We start from the raw sequence: 15,578 nt of genomic DNA, 5'->3' as shown, positions 1-15,578 counted from the left end.
TTGATGTCCGTATTTCAAACATTATTATGATGCCATTGTTTATTGCCCTGTTTTAGCTACTATCGTCCATAAAAGCTATTTGAATGGGTATCTATCTGTTGTCATTCTGTATATGTATGTACGTACGTATGCATGTTTATGTATACATATGTTTGTCGCTATGTATGTATGTACCGGTATGTACGTACGTATGCATGTTTAGGTATACATATGTTTGTCGCTATGTATGTATGTATGTATGTATGTATGTATGTATGTATGTATGGTGTATGCATATCTGTCTGTCTCTGTGTAAGTAGGAATGTAGCCCTACCAGTAAGAGTATGGCAAGAGTGTTTGGCTTTGGATACACCGCCTCCCAACTCAGCAACGTAGCCAAAGCTCTTGCTATACTTGGAGGTCTGGTATTTATGTATCACGTATGTATGGATGAATGAATGTATGGATGGTTGTATGTGTTATAATTGGTTTATATACCCGATTTGAAAAAGAAGTTACATGACACAAGAAATCGAGAGGGAGAAAATAACAAAGTAGAGGGTAAATAGGGAGTCGGGAAATAGTTCACAGCTAGTCTAGCCCAAACCCCGTCATGATAACTTGTCAGAAAATCAAAGTTGGCAAAGAGGGTTCATAACAACAATAACAAATAGTTATCGAAAAAAAAAGAAGAAAAGCACTGAATTAATTACAATCTTGTAGGAAATCACTAAATTACTACATGGCAAAAATGAAATTATATATATATAAAATAAATCAAGTTTGTATGAAGTTATGTAAATTTTGTGGACTTTTTTTGTATTTAAGTTGTTTTATTGGTAACATTTTCTTTAGTAACAGTAACTTAAATTAAAATGAAGTACAGTGCTAAGTTATCTATTTGCTGCAATGTCTCTCTAATTTGTCTTTTTCCAGAGCTATTTCATACTCTAGATGGTAGTTGAATTTCACTTGCAACATAAAAGCTGCAAAGTGTGGTTTACTGTGTTTCATTTTCATGGCATAGATGTGTCTTTTGGCTAACAGTAGCAAGTGATTATGAATGTCAGAGTAACCGTCAACACCAAAGAGCACTTCATTTAAGTTATGTCTCGCGAACAAACTGTGAGATTCCTCGAAAAATGTGTGAAACTCGTTCCAGAAGGTCTCAGTGAATTTAGGGACCGTTCAGTTTTTACGGCCGGGGGGGGGGGCAAAATCTTGTCGCCGGTGTTCAAAAAAATATAGACCCCCCCCCCCTGCATTTTTCGCAAAAAAATGATGACCCCCCCTTTGTCAGACGAAAAAATTTGATGACCCCCCCCCCCCCTGAAAAATAACCAAAACCCATATGTCAAATTTAATACCCGTACGGTTTGGATTTGAGTTCCGGTACGTGACGCACTTTATTCGTGTAGCAGAGATGCCAGTGCACAAACTTCTCAGCCACATCCATGCAAACATCTGCTAATCAGGACGACTGTAAGGCAATTTTTAACTTCATTTCCATAGACAACTAATGTCCATGGACATTGTATAAAGTAAACTTTATTGGAGTGGTTCGCCAACTTGAAAGGCAGCCCTCCGGTTAAGAGGGTCATGGGCCATTGCGTAAAGTCAACTTTATTCTAGTGGGCAACCAAAGGTGGCCCGCTGGTAAAAAGAGGGTCGATCATGACCATTGCACGAAGTAAACTTTACTGAACAGGGCCGCTGAAGGCGTCCGGCCGTTAAGATGGTCATGGGGTATTACTATAAAGTCAATTTATTGTAGTGGGCCGCCGCAGGCGGCCCGCCGGTAAAGAGGGTCGATCATGGCCATTGCATGAAGTAAACCTAATTGGAGTGGGCCGCCAAAGGCGTCTGCCCGTTTAGAGAGTCATGGGTAATACATAAAGTATATTAATTGTAGTGGGCCGCCGAAGGCGGCCCGCCGGTAAAGAGGGTCGATCATGGCCATGGCATAAAGTGAACTTTATTGTAGGTATTATGTTTTTGAAAATGTGGTGACCCCCCCTTTCCTACCAGTGAAAAAGTGATGACCCCCCCTTCGCGGATTCCAAAATTATGATGACCCCCCCTGGATTTTGCCGGCCCCCTCCCCCGGCCGTAAAAACTGAACGGTCCCTTAATGGTGTAGAAAAGATGATCTAGTGTCTCGTTGCTGTTTTGGCAGAATGAACAAAGCGGTAATTGGTCCATGCCTCTTCTAGATAGATCGTAGTTTGTGTACAGAATATGATGAAGAAGTTTGAACTGGAATTCTCATGTTTTTGTGTCTATGGCTACCTTAAATGGTAGGCTATATGTAGGAGACCATGGTCCAGTAAAGTCATATTCTCTTTCATAATAGCGTTCATTAATTGGACTTAATTCCTCTTTACTGTAAATGGCGTTTCTGATGCCCTCCCTGGTAACTTTGTGGGAGGGTCGAAAGTTACAATTAAAAAACACATATTCGTATTCATCTTTAAACACCGGCTCAATCAGCAATAGTTTTGGCCACTTAACTCTGAGACATGTAATTGCTCCATAAAGAAGGAGAACTTCGTTCCCTTGGAGGTTTTTGTTGGCTAATTTTTCCCATGATATAGATACCCCTCCACGGTAAGTAAATCAAATATTAATTCAAACCCTTTCTGTCTTAGCTTTGGATTATAGACAGAATTCCCTCCAATTAGAACGTTTCTGTTGTTCCAAATTGTCTGACAAGTAATGTCAATCTCAGAGTCATTGACCACGACATTGCAGGCCGACCAGGATTCAAGCATTTCTTGGTAGAATCTCGGTAGGCGCAGGCTGAGTGAGTTAATATCGAAGACCCTGTACAAAATTCCACATTTCTTCCGAATAATCTTATTTATCTTATCAATATATTCAGACCAAGAGGGATCCTTATCCAATAAAATACGAACAAAGGAGGCAACATTAATTTGTTTGATTTGCTCATAGCGGATGTATACATGTACGAATGTATGAATGTCTGTATTTACATATATATGTACACATGAACGTATACATACATACATTTGTTGTAATGCCTGTCCCCTAAAATATTTGGTGAACTGCCATATTTACAAGGTAAGGTGCACTGAATGATTATTGTAATCTGTCATTTTTAATCCCCATGGACATCATCCGGTGCACAGCCATAATGGATCGGATCAAAAAACAATACTACATGCATATACCGGTATAACATAGGGAGAAATATCAGTACCAAATTTGAATGAAATCTCTTCGGGTATCTCTGAGATATCTGCATGAATGTATGGACGCGAGGGCGGGGAGGGATTGATAGCTTCGGTCATGTCTGTATGTCAGTCGACCGTCCATGCGTCCATCCGTTCACGCAGCTATCTCAGAGCACAGGCGCTCCTTAGCTGGTTAGTCTGCTAAGTAGATCGATTTTCGGCTCGATTTATCGATCCCGTTGTCGACATGCCCGCCACTGCAACCTAAATACTCACAAGGTGTGCAACACAATCACTCAAAAAACACACCACCCGATTTGTCTACTGGCCGTGCGCTCACACTAAACATTCAGAACTACATTCCCATATACCTAGTTGGATCACAAATTTAACCATCTCCTCGAAAATCATGCCAAAGAGCATGTTACTCGCGTCATCTTGAAGAAATCGGCCGTGTTTTGAGATCAAGCGGGGTGAAATGCAGCCTGCAGAACGATTCTACCATATGATGTAATTTTTCCACTGCTGATTGGTTCAACTGTACTTCGCCAGTGACGTCTTGCAGTGACCTTTGATTTGACCCTTGATTAGCCAATCAGCAGTGGAAAAAATTACATCATATGGTAGAATCGTTCTGCAGGCTGCATTTCACCCCGCTTGATCTCAAAATACGGCCGATTTCTTCAAGATGATGCGAGTAACATGCTGTTTGGCATGATTTTCGAGGAGATGGTTAAATTTGTGATCCAACTAGGTATATGGGAATGTAGTTCTGAATGTTTAGTGTGAGCGCACGGCTAGTAGACAAATCGGGTGGTGTGTTTTTTGAGTGATTGTGTTGCACACCTTGTGAGTATTTAGGTTGCAGTGGCGGGCATATCGACAACGGGATCGATAAATCGAGCCGAAAATCGATCTACTTAGCATACTTACCAGCTAAGGAGCGCCTGTGTCTCAGAGATACCTGAAGTGAACCCACACACAAATATTCGGGAGTAATATTTCTCCCTATGTTATATATGCATGTCGATTTGTTTTGTGATTGGATCCATTGTGGCTATTTGCCGGCCATTTTGTGTCCTGTATTTGATGTCGGTGCGTCCATTTACGCAAATTTCTCAGCGACGCCAGGAGCAATTTCATTCATGATATATATATATATATATATATATATATATATATATATATATATATATATATATATATATATATATATATATATATATTTATTATTATTATTATTATTATTATTATTATTATTACCCTGGCGAAGCCTGCCAAATTAATTTCGATCATTTACAGCCTTGTAGCTTTAAATATACGATATCGTATAAAAGTACAATATGGCGTTGCCATCGTAATTTTCTTATATAGATTTGACTAGTACACGAAAATTCTTGAAGGCCAAAAACTGCAAACAAACAATAATAAAAGGCAGGGTCTGATATAGACTTACTTACTTGATTTCGGCTACACGATTGGAACGAAGTTGGGATAAAAATTAATATAATTAATATAAGTATTATATAGAATTATATTATATCATGCTACCATGCGCCATTCTGATTGGACGAGAGCTCATTCCAACGATGCTAAAATACTGTTTTAGCACTGATAGCGGTGGTAAAACGGGCCCCTAAACCAGCATTTTTGAAAATTGCCCAGTCGGTGCATTTGAACAACGTAGGCTCGTAGCTCTGAACTTAACAAACAGTCCGCTTTGTTTCAAAGACCGAGTTCGAATTTCGATACAGAGGTAAAGTATGGGTCTGTAACTCACCTCTTGGTGAAAATAAGCGAAGGTTGATGATGAAAGAAATCTCCGAAGCAACACATTTATTTTGGTATGATGATGTAACAGTGCACTGTGTAGTTTGCTTGATCAATTCAGCAGGAGTCCAGACGGGACATACTGCTCTTCAAAATGAAGCTACTATTCGTTCATACACAAATAAATTGAAACTTCCTCACAGTAACGGTACGTCAGATATTCCTTCCTAAAGTTTGGGCTGTAACAGATCAGGATGTTATAACAATGTAGCCCAAGAAGCTCAAAATAACAATGCGATCATTCCTGGCGACTGCGACGAAAATCGCTGTGTCAGCGTCCATCCAGCTCTCGCTGAATCGGGCAACACACTCTGCTCGCATATTGTAACTGTTCAGAACAGTTGCCGTAAACCATGTCTGGATTATTTCAAAACTGCACATTTTCTGGTACAAATTATCCATCAAATTATCCATCCAAAATATCCATCAAAAATATCAATCAATCAATCAATCAATCAATCAATCTTTATTTACTCGACACATACTAACAGAGAGTATGGTATGGTACATCAAGATGTGTTACAAATGTATTATACTCTGGTTTACAGACTACTTAAATCAAAGATCTCAATATGTGTGTTGATGGTATCAATTCTGACAAGTTGACTGTCACCTGTGAAGATCCTCAGGGGTCAATACTTGGTCCCACACTTTTTCTGATTTATATTAATGACCTTCCGAATTCATCTGATTTTTTCGATTTTCGTCTTTTTGCAGATGACTCAAACTTTTTTCATAGTTATTGAAAAGACATTGATCACATTGACCTGTCACTAGTAGGACATCACTTAAACAATGTCACACGTTGGTGCGATGCAAATAGGCTTACTATAAATATCAATAAGACAAACTATGTAATTTTCCACCAAAAACGTAGAACCGTGTATTTATATGATGAATTGTGTGTGAAAAATCAACCTTTGATTGGTGTCATCAAGCGTCATTTGTTGGGGTAATTATTGATGAATACCTTACATGGAAACCACATATTACCAAGGTAAATGAAGTAATTAAGAGGAAAGCTGGTATACTGTTTAGATTAAGAACTTTTGTACCGAAAAGTATTCTATTGTTGTTGCACCATCATACTCAAATGTGAACACTTAAAATACAATCTGAAGTTCGTTTGTGAATCTGCAGAGGGTCAAGCCTCTTATTTTGAAAAGAAAATTTATTCCAACAAAGAGGCGAATAATGCAAATCTATGTAACTACGAATGTGTGGAGCAAATGAACGAAATTGTAAAGCAAAATGTCAGAAAAAATTGTCATTTTACCAAAAAGGAGAGAAAAAGAAATATCAAAAGAGAAACCCATACTATCATATAATTGTGTTCAGGACGCATCCTTCCAGATAAATTTATTTCAACAAAGTCCAAAACAAAATAAATCAATAACTGTGAATGCGGTAAAATTACATTTCAACTTGTCTAATTAAAACCAAAATCAGTCATTTAACTACAAAGATCATCATATAAATGCATTCCGGATGCATTCTTGTCCTTCACGTCTTACAAGGCTCGAAAACGTTGTGACAAAATCCTCAGCTTTGTTCACATCTTATAAGTGAAATGTAATATATTCATTCACGAGGAAAGATAACATTTTAATTGCATAACATAGGATTGAAGGGAAACTTTAATCCAATCAAGATTAACCGAATTTCGAATTTTCCAAACTGTGCATTCTACAAAGGAAGTAATACAGTAAATAATGTCGATTCCTGCGATTTATAATCTTTTGATATTGATATTGTTATCAAAGTTGTGTTTCTGACAAAGAAAGAAATAGGCTACATTTCTGCCAGATTTCTTTTACTTATTTACACTCAAATAAGATGTGTTCAAGTGTTTCTACTTGGCCACAAATACGGCATTTGCCGTCACTTAAATTAAAAGTTTTGGCCAAGCTTCCTGTTACTAGGCCCGTATGGAAAATCTTCAAATTTAAATCATTTACTGAATTGCTAACAAGTCCTGTTGAATTGGGTGTTGAATGAAGACGACAGCCATTTTTTTTTTTTTTTTTTTTTTTTTTTTTTTGAAAAAGATAAATTTATTTCAACATAGTCACAAATAAAACAAATCTACATAACTGTGAATGCGTTAAAATTACAATGCGTCTTGTGTGAAAAAACAAATAATTAGCTGTTTGATTACAAAGATCATCATATGAATGCATTCAGGATGCATTCTTCTCCTTCCAGTCGTACAAGGCTTGAAAACTTTGTGATAAGACGACAGCCATGGCGAGCCTGTCAGCGAAAAGCGCCCTCAACAATGATATTTATAGGCTTCTTTCAAAGGTCAAAGTTGAAAGGTTTCAATGAGTCCTTGTCAGCATCTCGCAGCTCTGGGTGAGCAGTCTACCGACGCTGAAAGACCATTTCTTCTGTAATTTTCACCAATGATTACATTTCCGGAGTATTTCCACGTCTTTTAAGTGTTTGAGCGACAGGAATCGTGGTATCAAGATGACATCGTTGGGAATACTGAACAATAACATTAACTGCACAACGGTTCGGGATCGAGAGCAACAGACAACGACTGGTAACAACACTGTCTCCACTGGCAGATATACATGTGACATTCTGTTCAGTCCTAAAGGTATTTACTCCACCATGTATGTCAACCCCATAAAGTAGTCCCCATGGGTCTATAGAGTATTACAGAATATGTCCATTCGTGGAATAATATATGGTTTATCGCTTCTAATGTCTATGCTTCGACCGACTGTTGAACCGCGGCCATCACGATTGGTACACTCACATGGTACACTCATAGACCTTGTCACAATACGAATGAAATTCTACCCTTTGTTGTCCGCATACTGTATGTAAATTTTATCTGAGGATTTCTAACGGATGACAAATAAGTGATAGGATGTAAATCTAAAACAGCCATAATGAAAATCATAGACCACAGTGCAGTTAGGTGTTGCCAATCATGTCTGGTGTGAAAGTGACATAAAGTCTAATAGGCAGGCCCCCAGCTTACTTGTATGTGGTCACACCATGGATGTACAAAAGTACATCCATGGTCACACCAAAGTGTCCATAGCCTATTAATTGCGTTTATATTTACAGTGACTTTTCTTCTGACTGACAAACTTTTGGAACTGAAATAAATGATTGGAAGTATCAAGGTGACCTCTGATCAACATACCAGATGTATGAATGAGGACTCGCAATTAATAGTTGTATGCTTCAAAAAAATACTATCTCCTCTTTTCAATAAAGCGTAATATTCTAACTTATTCATAGTAGGAATTTAGCAGAATAATGTGCTTTAGAGCACATTTTGAGAGTTAAAAAACTACCGGTATTCTGTGAATCATTCATTTTGGTGAGATGTTCTACATTTCGCTGTGCACTAAGTGATATCTGATGGAAAAAATCATAATGAATCATAAGATATCTCCAGCACTTTACCTCAGTTACATGTCAGTCTTGGGATGCTTTCAAGTGTATAACATAGTACAATTGACCCAATGAATTTAACAGCTATATGTACAGTAGTCATTATAGATCAAATCTATGCGACTTAATATGTAAGTGACATGTTCTGTATTTTCTCAGAATGTTCAGCAATTTGTAAAGCTGCAAGACGATATGATCAACTACGTGAGTTAGGGAAATCGTTTGAGAGTCTTTCGAGCGCCTTATGTCAGAAAAATCAGGACAACACATCATCCATGGCAGGTAAGGTTCTTTATAAATGTTTCAGGTGTGTTGATACAGCAGTGGTGAGTGTACATGATCTGTCTTTGACCAGCATTTCAAGCTTCAAAGCTCACTTCTGCTATACTGGCACACGTACATGTTTGATAGTGCTGTTATTGGATACCTGTTGCATTACATGCAAGTACATTTAGCATTTTGTTGTTTTGGATCAGAGACAGTTGTGATATCTTCTGTCATCAATCTCACAATGTACTGCATACCTTAACATGTACCGGTACTTTACTGGATCTGTCCCTGGCAAAATCTCAAGAATCACAAAATGTACATTTACACACTCAGTATTTTAACCCTTCTCCTGCCAGACAGTATCACTTCCCCATCAGCCAAGTCAGTAACAAGCGGTATTGAGCCAAAACATGACGTATTTACACCCACTTGGCTTGGTATGTTATAGCATCTTTAGTCCAAAAAAATCAAGTTTACAGTATTTTCGTTTTCAAAAGCCTTCAAATGTACAGTATTATGTTAAAATACACCATATGGAATATGTTGTTTCATTAATTTTAACCATCTTGACCTGATGGTGAAATATGGACTTGGCAGGAAAAGGGTATTAAGTGAATATTCATCATACTGATTGGATTCTAATCAAATTCATGTGCTTGACAAATAAATATGCAGTTTTGTCCAAAACTGTGGAAGCTGTCAAAATCAACAGTCCAGAAGTGATATCCTTGTTAGCCTAGTGGAGATAGGCAGATTTCTTCTCTTGGTGAAAAATCACTATGCCATAGTTTGTTTAAAATTATAAGTTCCAATTACAGTATAATATTTTCTGTCTTTGGTTGGTAGCTTTACATGTAAGCATACACACGGTTTGTTTACTTCGTAATTGTTCTCGTATGCACAGCAAATGTTTGACCAGTTTACAACTCTGCGTGTCACTGAATGATTGACAATTGTTTGAAAATTGAATCATGGAACAACTGTTTCCAAGGGACCATTCCCTTTGTTCCGAAAGCGATTTTACCCCTAATCATAATTTCAAAAAGCTTTGTGAAACTTTGCAGATACCTGTATGGCCTAGGTGTTTATGAAACAGTCTATGTTTATGGTATGCCAATAATTTTTGTTTGATAATCGTTTAGGCTGACTTTCATGGAGCGATCTACCTTGCTGTTGTCAGTTGTCACTTAAGCACCATTATGAATTTTCTCTGATTTGGGGGTCTTTTATTCCCCACACCGGGGTTTAAGCGTTTTTACTTCAGCCAACTTCTAATTTGCATATTTAATGAACTTTCCTAATTAGGGATATATATCTGAATTTACTTGACAAAAGTTGATGAATACATATTTTGAAGACACTATGATACAATATTATTGAACTTTACTTCAGGCAATTCCTTATTTATATATTTAATGAACTCTCTTAATTAGGGATATTTCTCTGAATTGACTGGACCAAAGTTGATGAAACTTGCTATGTATAATATTATATAGGGCTCAGCCCTTGGTGTCGCGCCAGGGGTTAAGATTGGCAATGTTATTTGTATTGATTCATGATAAACTGTAATTGTTACTCAGTGTTTGATCTAGAGTGCGCCATTGCGCATTTTGCGCAAAAAAATCAGCTATGGCGCTATTTTCACAGACCATGGCGCCATTTCGGGCACAATAATTCAAGGCCGGCACCTGGTAATTTGTTTCCGCCAGCCCGCTATGTTTTATGCCCATGCTAGCTACGACAACACGAGGATATACCGTAACGTGGTATATATTCAATCACGACATTTTGCGACAATGACGTAAGTTGGCATGACGTCTTTGATGGGACGTGTGCAGAAGGCCATGCGTCGCGCTACTATGCCGTGACTGTTTGTGTATCTTGAGTGATTTTCTGATAAAACCTTTGGATTGTCCCCTCACCCACGCCCGACGATGAAAGCGGTACAACGATGGAAGGGTCAGAAACTGACACGCAGACCAATACTGCCGGTTTGCAACACAGCCGCACTCCACAGGTGAATAAAATTTTGGAATTTTACCGTTGACTTCGATATGCAGGCCTAACTATGCAAGTCTGTAGTACGTTATGATCAAATAGCAAGCAATGCTTATACGGTATAACTATTTCACACGATAGGGTTCGAGTGGCCGGGACTGGTATTCAGTGCATTGTGGACGCTAACTTCTGACATTTTTTGGCCTGGGTTGATCAAAATATCCTAGTAGCACAGAATAGTTATGTTTGTAAACTGGCTGCGAGTTTCCGAGGACAAGTCACTTGTTTATTTATTCGTTTGGCAGTGACTCGCATACCAGCGTTATAGCCACGTGGGGTTCCCAGTCGTACAAAAACAGTTTAGATATTTCATATTTCTGTCATCAAACAAATAGAGAAGAGCGTGAGTGTGTTTTTTTGTCTGAGTTTAGTTTTTCTCTAGTATACGCAAATCTAGTATTTCACAGTTTTGATAATTTATTTTTTTCAACTTTTTTACTGTGAACCCCAAATTTTATTAGTCTTTTACTCTAAACTTGAAATTTTGAAGAAATATAAAATAAAGGACACACTCTCAAATCTAAGTTCACTATTTCTCTGGATACCGAAATCTAGTATTTAACATTTTTATAGTTTATTTTTTTAAGTCATTTACCCCCTCTTTTTATTTTATTCCTTTACTCTTTACTTAAAATTAATTCAGAAATGGTACATGTTAGGGTAAAATCTTTATTAAAATCAGATTTGGCATTTCAGTGTTTACAGCTCAATCAAAAAATAAATCCTCTTTCAGGTGAAGTGGCTGTCACAATGGCACTGGCTGTACTATAGAGATGACGGATGGTACTGGTAGCTGATCGTACATGTCTGCAATAAAACATATGCATAATCATCAGTATTGAGTTGAGAGAATGGTCAAAATTTGGAAAAAACCCGAATTAAAGTGTGACGTGAGCAAATTAAACACGTGCGCATGCGTATTTGCTATATGACATTCCGCCATTTTTGTTTTAGTTGGAGTTTGAGTTAGCTCCGTATTTACTTTTTATCTGAGCCATCTACCATGGTCAGATGCCATCAGAGTTTAATCGATATGCAGATATCTTTGGTAAGATGTTGAACTTTTATCTGATGTGATTTTGTCAGTTGTTTCCAAGTTATTTCTGAGATATTAACAGTTTTCCGTGCTGTAGTATTTGCCTCAGTGAACTGCCATAGAAATACATAGCGTTTTCCAAACCATGTGACTTTGTATACATCGCTGCTAGGAAACTTATTCAAACTTTTCTAGTTCATTGTTTGAGAGTATTTCAGAGTTTTACTGCTAGGTTTATCGATTCGAAAAGTTCTTATTGACTCCGAGTACTTACCAATTCGAGTTTTTATCATGTTTGATGGATTTAAAGAGTTCTATGCAAACGCTGTATAGCTTGTGTGTTACCGCGAGTGCCATAGCTTTACACTGCATTTACCATTTGCTTTAGGTAAGACAGTCGATCGATTCAGACTAGAGTTGCTGTCATTCAAAGCCTTACCTGTCACAGTCAGGGTGAGTGTTTGTGAAATGTATTTTTGTATCACATTTTAGAGTATTTAGCAGTGAAGTTTATTCATCTGTATGCCTATAGAGGTTATGCTATACATTTCCATATATACCGTGACTCGCCACTGAGGGCGCACAGTCCTTTGCTTGTCCGTATAGTGCATCTACCTGGTGTTTGACTTGTATTGTAAATTTCCTCTATGAGACTGATATCACTGTTGTGCTAGTGTCTCACAGCATGCTATATTGATGTGATATTTATACAGAGTTTCTTTCTATTTTTTCTTCAGGTTTTTCTTTGTCTTATGTCATAAACTACTGTGTTTGTAAACAAACCAATGCTTTGCCTTAGTTTCTGTGGAGTCGGAAATAAAAGAACGTGTTGGATTCAGTGATCGTGTCTGTGTCCAATAAATGAGCGTTACATTTTGGCGTAGTCGGCAGGATTTCCGAAGAATTACAGTGTGATCTCTGCAGCAGGCTCTGCACTGGACAGACTTATGTAACCCTGATTGTGGATGTGAAGTAGATATCAAGTAGATTATAGCTGATTGGTATTCTTGATCAACTGATACTGGATGATTGCAGCATCGGACGTACATTTTGAATTGGATATACGGACACTGAAATTCAAATTGTTGGACTATTGTCTCGTTTGCTTGCAGTTATTGAACAGTTAGTATGGGATGTGATCCCTGTTACATTGCAAAACTGGCTCACAATTTTTATTTGAATTTTATAGAGACATTGTATGACACTGCCATTGTATATTAAGGTTGTACACGCTTCATTTTTGATGAGTAGCATTAAGGTTGTACATGCTTCATTTTTGATGACTATCATTAAGGTTGTACATGCTTCAATTTTTGATGAGTTGCATTAAGGCTGTACATGCTTCATTTTTGATGAGTAGCATTAAGGCTGCACATGCTTTATGCTGATATAGCTGTTCACATAGATGACTGTTACAGTTGTATGTACTGCATTTTCGACACTATATTGATACTTTTGCATAGACACTTTTAATAGTTGGACACTATTTCAGTGCAAGTGTTTTATCAGTAAGACTTCATGGTGTATTGCTGCCACTGTGCTGTGCCACTGTATTGTGCACTGTTGTTGTATTGTGTTACTCAATACTCTTGTGTTGCTCCTGGTGCACTAACCATGTCTGATGAGGAAGAGATTGCACAGTTGAAGCAGAAGTTGGATAACTTGAAAGCAGCTTTCTCCCGTAAAGAAGATGAAGTTGCTGCAGCGACTGCTGATGCCAAGGCAGCTGAGCAAGAGGTCAAGCGACTGATTAACAAGGACAGGGCGAGCCCTAATACAAGCAGTGGCAATGCAGGTGGTACTCAAGGCAAGATGGTGTACATGGCACCAAGTAGAAAACTCGACAGGTTTAAAGAGAAACCAGAGATTGCTACAGAGCTTTCTGTTGATGATTGGATTGAGGATGCCAAGGCTATCATTTTATCCAGGAATTTGACAGAGAGTGAGCAAGCCGCTTTTATCATAGAACACCTTGCTGGTAAGGCGAGACGTGAAATTCTTGGAAGGGGGAAGAGCGTAACTTCAAGCCCACGAGAAATCTTCACTGTGCTTTCCAGAGTGTTCGGTGACGGTGACAGTTTGCCTCAGTTGCAACAACGGTTCTATTCCTATAGGCAAACAGAGAAGGATGACATTATTGCATGTTCACTTGAACTAGTTAATTTGTATGACCGCATCATACAGTTGGACCCTTCATTCAAGCCTGGCCGCGAGACTCAACTGAAGAATCGCCTTGCCGAGGCAGTGCATGAGGAGTCCATGCAAATGGAGTTGCGAAGACTTAACGCTGACCAACCAGACCTTTCCTTTTTTGACATGAGAGACCAGATTATACGGCTGATGGGACAGAAAGGGAAATGCCAGAAACAGAAACGGGACGCAACAGTTCGTGAAGCTACAGTGGAGGGTGATGTGTACAGTCTAGTCTTGAAACAAGGAGAGCAGATCGCCGCTCAACAGAAACAGATAGAATCACTCCTCTCTGTGCTTCAGAACAAATCTGGCAAGTCCACTGTCAAGCGACAGGTTGTGGCCACAGATGGGAAGCGTCACTGTTGGATTTGTAACTCTGCGGACCACCTACGGAAGAACTGTCCCCAAAAGAAGTCGCGTAGTGATCTGTCTACAGTTACAATTCCGTCCCAATCTGCACCAAAAGCCCAAGATTTAAACGCAGACAGCCTACTGCTGTGAGCCGCGTGGTAGGCGAGTCGTTGATAGATGGAGGCTCATTCATACGTAAGGCTGTTGGGGATTGTCCTGAGATTATTGTCAAGTTGGGGCATGCTGAAGTTGGATGTTTGGTTGACACAGGTGCGGAGGTGAGCACCGTGACTGAACGTTTCTTCAAAGAGCACCTCGCTCAAGATGGAAAGTTAGTAGATGTCACGTCTTTTATCCAGATCTCAGCATCCCAAGGCTTGGAAATTCCCTTCATCGGATATGTCGAGCTTCCTGTCACAGTACTGAACCACACTTTTCACAATTTAGGATTTTTAGTTGTACGTGATCCTGTAAACACCCCAGTCGAAGCACGCAAGACACGAATGCCTGGTGTTATTGGCTGTAATGTGTTTAGAGATATGAGACAGACACTCATTGACAAGTATGGAAATGACTACATGGACAAGATGTCAAAGCTAGTCAGACCTGATGAGCTTAAACTACTACACGCATTGGAAATATGCAAACCCTTAACAGTAAATGAAGAAGCTGTTGCAACTACCACAAGTTCAAGTGTCAAACCTGTACGCATCGCTGGTAGGAAGCCTGTATTACTCCCTGCCCGTTCTATCAGAGTCATTGAAGGATCCGTTCGATCAGCAGCAGCAGGACAGACATACCACGCACTGCTGGAGAGACATGTAGCACATGTTGCAGAACTACAGAATGGTGTAGCTGTAGGAGCAGCATATGTATCTGTGGATGGTAACGGTAGAGTCCCTATGCAGCTGGCAAATTTCAGTGATACTGATGTGTACTTATCGCCACGTACCCCAGTTGGTGTGATCAAACCGGCAGTGATGCAGCCCCTTATCAGGTTTTGCGCTGTGAACGAGAACAAGGTAGAGATCAAGGCAGCTGAGACTACTGAGTTAGCGACACCTGTCATAGACAATCTTATTTCTAGGATGGATGTTGGTGACATCAGTCACACCGAATACGACGAATTGTACAAAGTTATTCAGAAACATGAGACTATATTTAGTAAGAATGAAGACGACATTGGTTTCTGTGATGTTGTGGAACATAGAATCATAACAATAGATGATAAACCAGTTAAAGTACCACAT

At 38.9% G+C, this 15,578-nt stretch overlaps 2 protein-coding genes across 7 annotated transcripts in view; both read left to right on the top strand.

The window, feature by feature from the left end:
* Positions 1-7,296: 7,296 nt before the first annotated feature.
* The window catches only part of LOC139122881 (zinc finger protein 493-like), a 127,813-nt gene continuing 119,531 nt past the window's right edge, over positions 7,297-15,578 (top strand). For 2 of the 5 annotated variants that reach the window (XM_070688712.1, XM_070688810.1), the window contains exons 1-2: positions 7,297-7,608; positions 8,580-8,702. In XM_070688712.1, coding sequence (XP_070544813.1) covers positions 7,476-7,608; positions 8,580-8,702 — 256 coding nt within the window. In that variant the 5' untranslated portion in view covers positions 7,297-7,475. The remainder of the gene's footprint in view (positions 7,609-8,579; positions 8,703-15,578) is intronic. The other 3 variants (XM_070688764.1, XM_070688772.1, XM_070688758.1) reach the window with 2 other exon arrangements.
* On the top strand, positions 11,637-14,485 carry LOC139122943 (uncharacterized). 2 transcript variants are annotated; one of them, XM_070688836.1, is made up of 3 exons: positions 11,637-11,796; positions 12,173-12,237; positions 12,522-14,485. In XM_070688836.1, exon 3 carries the CDS (start codon positions 13,303-13,305, stop codon positions 14,476-14,478), a length of 1,176 nt encoding a protein of 391 aa, XP_070544937.1. In that variant the 5' UTR covers positions 11,637-11,796; positions 12,173-12,237; positions 12,522-13,302; the 3' UTR covers positions 14,479-14,485. The 2 variants fall into 2 exon arrangements, with proteins under 2 accessions (XP_070544937.1, XP_070544944.1); XM_070688843.1 differs by having other exon boundaries at positions 11,637-12,237.

This window comes from Ptychodera flava, chromosome 2 (genome assembly GCF_041260155.1).
Source record: "Ptychodera flava strain L36383 chromosome 2, AS_Pfla_20210202, whole genome shotgun sequence".
Classification (NCBI taxonomy): domain Eukaryota; kingdom Metazoa; phylum Hemichordata; class Enteropneusta; family Ptychoderidae; genus Ptychodera; species Ptychodera flava.
This window is presented reverse-complemented; position numbering and strand designations above follow the sequence as displayed.